Here is an 11286-nt window from a genome sequence, read left to right on the forward strand (position 1 = left end):
ACAGTTTATGTGTATGTGCATATGTTGTTCTGTCCCATCAACGAGCCCCCCAAAATAGACTGATTTTACAAGATTTAAGCATGCAATTTTAATATTTTAGGAGCAGGGAGGTTTGGATTTAGAAATCCAGCAATAAAGCAAAAAATAAGTCTGTTTGGTGCCAGCTACTAATTAGAGTCCAAACAGAAAATAAAACTCACAGATATTTTTCTTTGATCACACAGCTCTCATTAACTGACTCACTCTGAGTTGGCAGGAAGCCCGGAGATAATAAGCCCAACTGCCCAGTTTGTAATTCATCATTGAAATAATAATAACCCAAAAGAGAAATCCTAGCGGATATCTGAAACATAACAAAAGTTGACTTCTGCACTGGAGCGTCATGTGCCCCAATCTTAAATAGCCTAAGGGCGTAGCCAATTACTCTAGAGATCTGTTCATGCAGAGACCTCTGTCTGCTTAGCCACTCATGTCTTCTGGCAACTCTGCATACCCTAGCATCAAGAAGAGGCTCCTCCTTTTCTTCTGAGTCACTCACGTGCACCTCAGGAGATGCAGAAGGTCCTGGTTGACTTTCAGCCTCTGACACCACATCCTCTCTGACCTCCTTGCTATCAAACTTCAGTGCCAGCCAAGCCACAACCAATTTCGGGATCCGTGACCAGCTATGTGGGACGTGGACAAGCCACAATCTATTTTAAAGCATATTGATATATGTTTGAAAACAATACTTTAAAAGGGATAAGAAGTGAGGAGAAAGGATACATTTATCTTTCTGCTTTTGCCTTGATTAAAACATAGAAAAGATTAGGGTTCCATTGTTAGCTTTTGAATATTTAAAAAACACAGCAGTAGAACTTGTGTTTTAACAGCAAGCATGAGTAACTAAATCCACAGCTGTATTCCAGAGGAGCAGCATGCAGAAACACACATTCCAAAGTTTGATGACATGTATCTAGTGTAATACAGCAAGGACCCTAGATCATTCCTATTTTTTATTAAAAACACTAATCTCATAGCTAGTGAGGATACAAAACAAATGAGCCTGCTAAGGGCTCTTGAGGGGAACTTCTCTCAGGACTCCTCCAGGGAGGGAGTGTGGTTCCAACCTCTCAGTGCGAAAGAGCCCTTTACTCCCCCCAAGACATCTGGCCATTTCCACAGCTGTCCACAGTAGCCACAGGCAGGCCATTCCCCCCCCCCAAGCCGCATTCCCTGCCAACTTAACAGCTGCTTTTGCCTTCCCTCACCTCTAAGGCACAAGTTATATTAAATATGACATATGTTTGCAGCTTATTACAGATTTGCATACCGAGCAAATAGATACGACAGATGATGCTGTTAATATGGTTCTGCATTACATCCTACAACATCTTGAATCTCCAAAGACGTACGTAGGGCCCTTTTTGTAGACTTTAGTTCAGCATTCAATACCATCATACCGGACATTCTTTTAACTAAAGTAAATCAGCTAGCAGTACCTGAACACACTTGTAAGTGGATCACAAGCTTCCGAACAGACAGGAAGCAACAGGTGAAGCTAGGCAAAATCACATCAGATATCTGTACAATTAGCACAGCCGCGCCCCTCCCCAAGGCTGTATACTCTCACCACTTCTCTCTATACACCAATGACAGCATCTCAAACGATCCATCTATTAAACTACTGAAGTTTGCAGACGATACAACAGTGATTTCCTAAATGATATTTACAGGCGCAGTTTTCTTTTCTTTCTTCCTCCCATTCTCATTCTTTCTCCCCAGAAGATACCACCACTAGTACTAATAAAGGAGAATATTTGAAGCTCAGGATTGAAATAAGGCGTCCTTGGTGCTCTGAGCTTTCTTGTTTTCTTGCAGACGTTTCGTTACACTAAGTAGGTAGCACCAGTGCTTGCTGTCAGCAAACAACACTCCTTACGAGCACGGATGACGTTACCCACTTTGGGTAACGAAACGTCTGCAAGAAAATAAGCAAGCTCGGAGAGCACCAAGGACACCACTAATCTTACATCCGTCTTACTCCTCCTAAGTTTCCGAAGGGTTGGTATTAGGAGCCAGAAAAAGAGCTCTGAGTGAGGAAAGAAGGGGGCGGGGAGCTACGTAAATGTCCCGCTATAGCAGAGCTGAGGAACGATAGCTCCTTTATGATTTGTGGACTTCAACTCCCAGAATCCCTGCTGGCTCAGGAATACTGGGAGTTGAAGTCCACAAGAAGTCATAAAAGGGCCATCGTTTCCCCACTGCTGAACTTGCGACCTTGCGCTAGGATCGGAAGACTTCCTCGTCGCCATAGCAATTCCGACCTCCTCCGATGACGTCGTTCCCTCTCCGCGTCGCGGCACTCGGCTTTTGCAGCAGTTCACCTGCTTTATGGTTTCCACGTGGGTCCCCTTCCCCGTGTGGTGTCTGGCACCAGACCTATTGAAAAGGGTACAGTAAATGCGGGTTTTAGGGCAGTTCCTCTCTGTTCAATTGCGCGCTGGTGTAGAAACCTAGTATTTTCCGTGTGTACCTAGGTATATTTAATTTATTAAAATAATTAATTAATTTATTATTTTATTTAATTTATTAATATTATGCGCAGGTGCCTTGGTTTTCAGATTAAGCCGAAAAATAACCCAATTGGGAGGCGACGGGATAAACCCAAAGTGAAAGGCTTTTTCTAGGTTTTGCATATGTATAGTCGGATATTTAGAGAGGGAAGAGCTTGGTGAGTAATGACTAGAATAGAATAACAGAGCAAATGCTGGCTGGGGAATTCTGGGAGTTGAAGTCCAGATATCTTCAAGTTGTCAAGGTTGGGAAACACCGTTCTAGTTCAACCCATGTAGTTCTAGTCTGTAAGGGGCGTGCATATTTTATTTGTTTGTTTGCTTTGTCACGTACATATTAGTGATGTACAAAGATATAATATTTATATAAATGATACTAATAAAAGAGAAACATTAGGACAGAGGATGGAAGGCACTGGTGCACTGATGCATGGCGCACTCTGGTGCACTTACCATGGTGTCCACCGCCCCTGTCCTAATGTCCTATTGCCTAATTTACCTGTACCTAGTTTGCTAATGTTTATGTTTATACCAATTCCTACTATTTTGTACATGTTCGACAAAATAAAAAAATAAAATAAGCAGGAAACACTATAGCTCTGAAGGGGTCTCTTAATAGTGGTACAGTACTTTATACTGAGTTGAGGATAATAATCTTTATAATTTATGCTCCCCATTGATTCCCAGTGGAAAATTGTATGGTGACTTGCAAAGCCAAAGAAGGTGAAATGTGAATAATGTCCAAGACAATTCAGTGCAAAGTTTATTTAAATAAGGAGGTCTTTGAATTGTGCTGTCAGTCTGACTGATTTGTACAGCTGCCTTCAATCATCATTATACAAGTAGTCCTTGATTTACAATCATTCATTTAGCAACTTATTTGTATTTATTTATTTGTAAAATTTATATGCTGCCCAACTCCACTTGGATTCTGGGTAGCTTAGAGTAAAAAACAATTATTAAAAGACAATTTTAAAATACATTAATAACTCTTTAATAAAACCATATATATCTTTCAATCACTCATGGCCAAATCAAGATAATAACTTGACTGTTTGAAGTTACAACAGCATTGAAAAAAATGACTTATGACTATCTATGATCGCTTGCAGCATCTCTATGGTCCCTTGAATGCTTGGCAACCAGTGTGTATTTGATAGTGGCAACCTCCTGGGGTTATGTGATCACCATTTGTGAACTCCCTAATTGGCTTCTGACAACGAGCAAAACCAATGGGGGAAATTGGATGTGTTTATCCATGAGGTGATTCACTTAAGAATTGCAGTGATTCGCTTAAGAATTGTGGCAAAAAAGATTGTAAAGTTGAACACAATTCACTTCATCACCACCTGGCTGAGCAACATAAATTCTTGACCCAACTGTTGTCATAAGTCGAAGACTATCTGTGCAAGATTATAGTATAAATAGAAGATTAAGACTGTGCTTTCGGGCAATTATAAAACATGTCTTTTATTTATTTATTTTATTATTTTTTTAAATAAAGTTTATTAATTAACAAAGGGTAAATGGGGGGGAGGGAAAGGGGGTACATAAATTTGAAATGGGTAAGGGTATTCATCACATGATATATTTCATAATATATGTAACAAAATGTAACAAAATTTCAATATTCACATTTGTATCTTATTACTATAAATAATTCATTTATCTATCTTATCATATTAATTAAAGATCATAAGTCTTTTAGACCTTGCCTTTTTCTAGTCATGTTTTTTTCCAAGTTCTACTGCAAAAGCTGCTTATTTCCTTATGCATATATGTGCACACCCTTTTTGCTGTTGAAAAAGATGCTGTAACAGCATGAAAAAGTGTGCTTCATTACTATATTTCTGAATTTGCATTCCGGTTATTTGAATGCAGTGCTTAGTGCTTTTTCTCTATCAGTTTAAAGTAATTCCACCTACTCAGCTGAGATTTTTCTTTTTGTGCAGATAAATTCTTTCTTGAATAGAATCTGGCTGGAAGTCGAACATGGCATTTCATTCTCTATGGAAGGCAGTCGCTAAGATGGAGCAACACAAGACTGCTTTTTTGTCCATTTCTTGTGCTGGATTATTTGGTGCCAATTTGACTTTCCACGTCTTCTCCAAAGAGTTGTTCAAATCAATATATCAGGCCTGGGACCATGGAAAACCATTGGGGCTTTCGGAGGACTTGCAGAACCTGTTCTATAACATCCTCCGTGATGTCAAAGTGAAGTCAGAAGATCGTTATGATGCCATTAAGACCTGCAGCTTGCACCCCGTAAGCGCTGGTCTACCATGGAGAGCCAAAGGTTGTGTGGTGGGCATCCCGTATCATTTCAGTGATAGATCCAATAGCGAGCAGCAGATTGCCAAAATAGGTGTTCAGCTTAGAGGCAAGAAAGTGAACTGGACAAGCCCAGAGGGCCTGGCTTTGAAGGATGCCTTAACACTTTCTCCAGAGGCTCAGAAGTTTGCCATTGCAAGAGAGATCATTGACTTGCAACAAAATAGACCTTTAATATGTGCAACTGTTGCCCCCATTTGTCTGGCTGGGTCCTATATTTCTGGAGTAACTATAAAGCAGGTCTTGGGTTTATATTATGCTCCAGTACTACTCCGAAGTATTTACAACATGGCAGCTATGGCACTTGGGTTGATGGGCTATTGTCTATTATATGACACCATAAGCCAGGCATTCGATTATAGGGCAGACAGAAAGGCAGCCTCCATTTCTCCCAGTTTTGCTAGAGGTGGGGTGGAATTTTACAATAAAGTTCTATCACAGAATAAAGCTTTTCGGACTATCTTGGGTAAAGAAGGAGAGCAAATATATTCTCCAAATGGTAATATTCTCCCAAAATTCAGATTAAAGCATCCATCATACACTTCCAGAAGAAACTTCATTAGTAATATTTTAAACACACCCCAGGCACAGGAAAAACATGATTGAAATTTAAGCTAATAAATTATGGGTATTTTTTTTAAAGTTGCAGCCTGGCAACTTTTCTTAAAATGTCATTACTGTGTGTTTATATATGATTGGTTGGTGGTGATATCTGGTTCCATCTTTTCCATGGATTAAATTTTTTTTTTAAAGTAACCCTCACATCAAAGGTTGTAAATGTCTCTTTTAGCCATATTAACATCCAAGTATTGCCTACCAAATCATGAGGTAAAGAAAATAGCTTTTCCTTTTTCCACATATAGCTTTGAAAGTAAAATATTATTATTTTACTTTGTAAAATATTTTGAACAAGAACAAAAGATAATGTGCATAAGCTGTGGTAAACATTTTAATATTACAGGGTGATAATATGTAAGCTGCTATGTAAGTGCCAAAATGTTACCTACTGGTATTGGGGGAAAGCAAATATATAACCTCAAACTGAAAGGGGGGGGTTAATATTGCTCACTTAGCAGACTTCAGAAAGTTTTGTTTATTTATATCCTACCTTTCTTCTGGAATAACATAATAATAGATACCTCATTTTCTTTCTACAATCCTATAAGGTAACACACACTGATAGATAATGATTGACAGTTAATCATAATAATGGTTTCAAATTATGCAGGCATCCTGTCTTTATATCTAATGCATTATCATTTCCATGTCATTTGTTTCCCTGATCCTTCTCATATAATTTCAGAGTCTTTGGAAAATCCATAGAATATATCCCATAGAATAAATTTCTCTCAGCATGTGCCTGTCCCGTTCTTCTTTCATTAGTTCCTGTTTAAATTGTGTTGAGTATTCTGCAAAATATACTTTTGCTATGTTTATCTTTTGTATCTCATGTTGAAGAATGTGGAGGATTCTTCTAAAAACCCTGAGAAGCACTGCAATGTCCACGCTCAAAGATGGTGCAACACGACCCATTTCTGTGAATGCAGGTGCTCTAAGCTTGCAGTACTTTAGTAGAGCTCAAACGGATGATTAATTCTGTTTAACTCTATTTCATAGCTTAAGAAAAGATTTGTATGCAGTAGCTTAAACCCTTTGGTGAGAGACGAGACCATTTTTGACTGAGAGAAAAAATGTCTCTGTCATCTAATTATTTTTTATAAAGAAGCAGGAAGTTTTAGCTACAATCAAAGCAAAATGCCATGCCAACTTGATGTTCTACTTATAGGTAACCCAAGGTGGCTTATGGGAAATAAGAACATAAAAGAAATAAAAACAATAATCTCTACCCCCTTTTTTATATTATATAAACGTTGCTGGCACCCTGGAGCATTTCATGACTGTCACACATATAAGGAGTAGTTGGGGAATAACATTTAAATAATTAGATATTCATGGCAAGGTTTTATCCTAGGCAGTGTTACTGTGTAATAATCTATTTTACTATCAGTGCAAAACAGCGAAGTCGTAATGTTTTTGCCATATGCTAAATAAGTAAATAAATTTAATACTAATGTGTAAGAAATTCAAGGTATTTTTTTAGTCAGCTGATTAATTTGAATAACAGAATAACACAGTTTGAAGAGATCTTGGAGATCTTCTGATTCAATCCTCTGCAGAAAAAAAAATATAAAATACTATAAATGGTAATGATAAGAATTATTGAGGGAAATACAGTATATTATTTCTCCATTGCAAAAAAAGATTGTTCACAAATATCCAGGACAATGTGATTTAACTAACTGACCTTCAGGACTCAAAGGTTTTCAGAGGATACTAGCAACACATAATATTATCCCAACATTTATTTCTCTATTTAATAATCGTTTGCCCTTTCACAATAAATGAGTTCTTTCTGAAGATGTTCTAGAATCCATAACTAGTCCAACTAGCACTTAGACAGCCAGCATACAAGATTTAATGATACCTTCAGGACTCTAGTTTTATGTGATGACATCTGTGTGTGATGAAATAGATCGTCCATGACCACAGTTGAGCCCTAAATTTCTGTTGCTAACCAAGATGTTTACAGCGGTACCTCTACCTACAAACGCCTTTACTTACGAACTTTTCTAGATAAGAACGAGGTGTTCTTTTTGCCTCTTCTCAAGAATCATTTTCCACTTACAAAACTGAACCAACGAAACTAACCAGAAAAGGAAGGAGAAGCCTCCATGGGACCTGTCTAGGAATCTCCTGGGAGGAAACAGGGCTGGAAAAGGCAGGGAGAAGCCTCTGTGGGGCCTCTAGGGATCTCCTAGGAGGAAACAGGGCTGGAAAAGGCAAGGAGAAGTCTCCGTGGGGGCCTCTCTAGGAATCTCCTGGGAAGAAACAGGGCCTCCACCCTCCCTGTCATTTCCTCAATTGTACGCATTATTTGCTTTTACATTGATTCCGATGGGAAAATTGCTTCTTACAAACCTTTCTACTTAAGAACCTGGCCATGGAACGAATTAAGTTCATAAGTAGAGGTACCACTGTATTAAGTGACTTTTGCCCCATTTTGTGACCTTTGTTACAGTTGTTAAGGAAATCACTGCAGTTGTGGGTAACACCGTTGTTAAGTGAATCTGCTTTGCTTGTTAGAAGGTGGGGAAATGACCCCTGACATGAAACCCTGCCACTGTCATAAATATGAAATGGTTGCCAAGCATCTGAATTTTGATCACGTGACCATGGAGATGCTGCTACATCATAAGTTTGAAAACAGTCATAAGTCACTTTTTTCAGTGCTGTTGTAACTTTGAACAGTCACTAAACAAAGTATTGTAAGTCGAGGGCTATCTGGGTATAGTTTCTTCGTGTCAACCAAGTAACCTTTTTTTCCAAAGTGATTCTGTTTTCCTTTCTGCAAGATGTCTTTTGATCACATTTTCAAACATCTAGGATGCATTTCAGTGATACATGACAGCTGCGGTGGCACAGTGGTTAGAATGCAGTATTGCAGGTCACTTCTGCTGACTGCCAGCTGACTCCTTATGTGTGTGACAGTTTGCAAGTTCGAATCTCACCAGGCTCAAGGTTGACTCAGCTGTCCATCCTTCTGAGGTTGGTAAAATGACCCAGATTGTTGGGGGCAATATGCTGACTCTGTAAACCACTTAGAGAGGGCTGTAACGTACTGTGAGGTGGAATATATGTTTAAATGCTATTGTACATATCTTACAAATGTCAATACATATCTTCTGTTTATTTATTTTAAAAAAGGGAAGTGGAACAGAAAAGAGATGAGAAGGAAGTGACTGGCAATTTTTGAGATCCTTATTTGAGAAAATAAGTGAAAGCAAGTGACGAAAGAAGCTGGATTCAGTCCTGCATTTAAATGCACTTCTTGAATTATTTCATTATTTTCCTTAAAATGTGGAAGCAAAGGTCAGGTTGCATATCTTCCAAGGTGACAAGGTTATTGGGTGGAGGAGAAGGGCACCAAAAGAGGTTGTAAGGCATAGATTAATGCTCTAGCAGGTCCTGCTACTTTCATAAAGAAGAGGGAAATAGCCTAACAAGTAATTGAAAATCCATGCAAGGTCAAGAGCCTCTGTCATCTGATCTGTCCGCAAAGCAGGGGTGCAATTTGTTGCTTTCCCTTGGCCACAGTGGGAGTTAAGTGTGGTTGAAAAGAAGAGCGAGGGAATGAAAATTCAGCCGCAGGGGTTTTAAAAAGCAATTTCTGAACCTTGGCTTCAAAATTATCACCCATCCCTATCAATAGGGGATCTCTGTACATTGGCTGAATACAGTCCTTATTGAAATCTAAGAGAAAAAATAATAATCTTGGCTTATGTGAAGAGTAAAGAAAATCACCCTCAAAAGAGATATGCAGGAAGCATTGCCTAGGTAAAACAGACTGAAGCTCTTAACCAAAGAAACAATCAAGAAAAATCCCTGCTTGGATTTGCTTTTTTTTTTTAAAGCTCTCTGCAGATGCCATCTGTTCTGCTGAGTGGGTTTTTAATTTTTTTTTAAAAAAAGGAGGTCAAGAAGCATTAAATATAAGTGGCAACTGAGCCATTCATTTGGAACAATTAATGTGGCAAAGCAATTGGAGACATTTACAGTTATTTATATGAATACAAAATGATTGTGTTACTCTTGGCGAATGGATATAGAATGCATAAAATACAAATCCCTTTATTTGGATTTTAAAAAAAAAATTCTAATATTTTAGAATCGTTAAATATGGTGATAATTATTCCATGACTTGCACTTTAATGCTTTTATGTGGCTGGATTTCTGACCCAAATTTGGAACGTTGGCCCAGATTCATTCATAATGCATGGGGTCTTTTTTACCTTAGCTTACATTTAAGGTAGTGGTTTTCTATGATTTATAGTGATTTTCATAGAGTGTTGTAAGAATTATCCTTCTGGGTTTGGTTCCAAATGGGAGGAGAGACACTGGAAGCCTGGAGGCTATTTGTAAAGATGGTTTTAATGGTGGGCAGCAGGACCACATGGTTTGAGGTCCTGGAGAAAAGGGGCACACATGCCTCGATGTTGAATAAGAAGGGAAGGGGGGAGATGCTGAGAGTATCTGAGTTTTATACCTATGTTGGGCCCGACCTTAAGAGTTTCCTGTTCCTATGTAAGAAATGTATCCCATTGGCTGACAGATTCCCAGGGGTCAGGGGTCTTAGCTAACTTTGTAGGCTTTTGTCTGTGTCCCACCAGGCTGGGTGATGTAATCTTCTCAGGTAAGATGGCTTTAGGATTTCTATTATGGTTCTTCCTATAGATCCTTGTTATGTAGATACTTCCACACAACCTGCTTCCGTAGAATACTGAGGATCCGATGGCAGGATAAAGTGCCTGACACTGAGGTCCTTTCCAGAGCCAGCCTGCCATCAATTCCCACCCTGTTGTTGAAAGCCCAGACACGCTGGGCAGGCCATGTTGCTAGAATGCAAGACCATCCCATCCCTAATCAGTTCCTCTATGGTGAGCTATCTAAATGAAAGAGATTACATAGGGCAGTGTTTCCCAACCTTGGCAACTTGAAGATATCTGGACTTCAACTCCCAGAATTCCCCAGCCAGCATTCGCCAGCTGGGGAATTCTTGGAGTTGAAGTCCAAATATCTTCAAGTTGCCAAGGTTGGGAAACACTGGCATAGGGGACAAAGAAGCGATACAAAGACATGTTGAAAGCCTCCTTCAAGTCCCTAGATATCAACACCACCTCCTGGGAAATCCTGGCACAAGATCGACCAACATAGCGCATGCTGACCCACCAAGGCTGGCAGACATCTGAGGCCAGGAGAACATTCATAGCAGAAGAGAAGCGAGCACTCCGCAAAGCAAGAGCTGCAAATACTGTGACAATGGTGCCCACACGTCTGCCCAACATGTGGCAGAACATTTTGTGCCCATATAGGTGTTTCCTGCTACCTGTGGACACATCATAAACAGTCCACAAGATGTTAGGTCCTCATTGAACATAATGGACGAACATTATGTTATATAGAATAGACAAAGGTGGGAGAATGAGTGAGCTGGACCCAGTTCTTGATGAGGACTGCTATGAATGAATCTACATGTTTCTCCATTTCTTAGCCAGGGAAATATAACATTCTGCCTTTTTAATATTGTCTAAAATATTGTATCCATCTAGGAAGGGGGTAGGTACTAACTTGCTATAAGAAAAGAGGTAGAGATTGCTTATCTAGAAAATAGTGTTTAGAATGGTAAAATTTATCACAGTTAAAATGTAAATGATGTAACAACAACAACAGAGTTGGAAGGGACCTTAGAGGTCTTCTAGTCTAACTCACTATTTATTTATTTGTTTGTTTGTTTATTTATTTATTTTATTATTTTATTTTTTATTTATTTTATTTTATTTTA

At 39.0% G+C, this 11286-nt stretch overlaps 1 protein-coding gene across 2 annotated transcripts; it reads left to right on the forward strand.

Annotated features, from left to right (window-relative positions):
* Window positions 1-2265: 2265 nt before the first annotated feature.
* TMEM177 (transmembrane protein 177) lies at window positions 2266-6241 on the forward strand. Of its 2 annotated transcripts, none has more exons than XM_070736878.1 (2): window positions 2266-2519; window positions 4508-6241. In XM_070736878.1, the coding sequence occupies exon 2, from the start codon at window positions 4548-4550 to the stop codon at window positions 5490-5492; it is 945 nt and encodes a 314-aa protein (XP_070592979.1). In that variant the 5' UTR covers window positions 2266-2519; window positions 4508-4547; the 3' UTR covers window positions 5493-6241. The 2 variants fall into 2 exon arrangements, with proteins under 2 accessions (XP_070592979.1, XP_070592986.1); XM_070736885.1 differs by having other exon boundaries at window positions 2266-2433.
* Window positions 6242-11286: the final 5045 nt, after the last annotated feature.

This window comes from Erythrolamprus reginae, chromosome 1 (assembly GCF_031021105.1).
Source record: "Erythrolamprus reginae isolate rEryReg1 chromosome 1, rEryReg1.hap1, whole genome shotgun sequence".
In the NCBI taxonomy this organism is placed as follows: domain Eukaryota; kingdom Metazoa; phylum Chordata; class Lepidosauria; order Squamata; family Dipsadidae; genus Erythrolamprus; species Erythrolamprus reginae.

Excerpts from the sequence above, each read along its gene's own strand:
- TMEM177 (XM_070736878.1), top strand. The coding sequence starts at position 4,548 with ATGGCATTTCATTCTCTATGGAAGGCAGTCGCTAAGATGGAGCAACAC.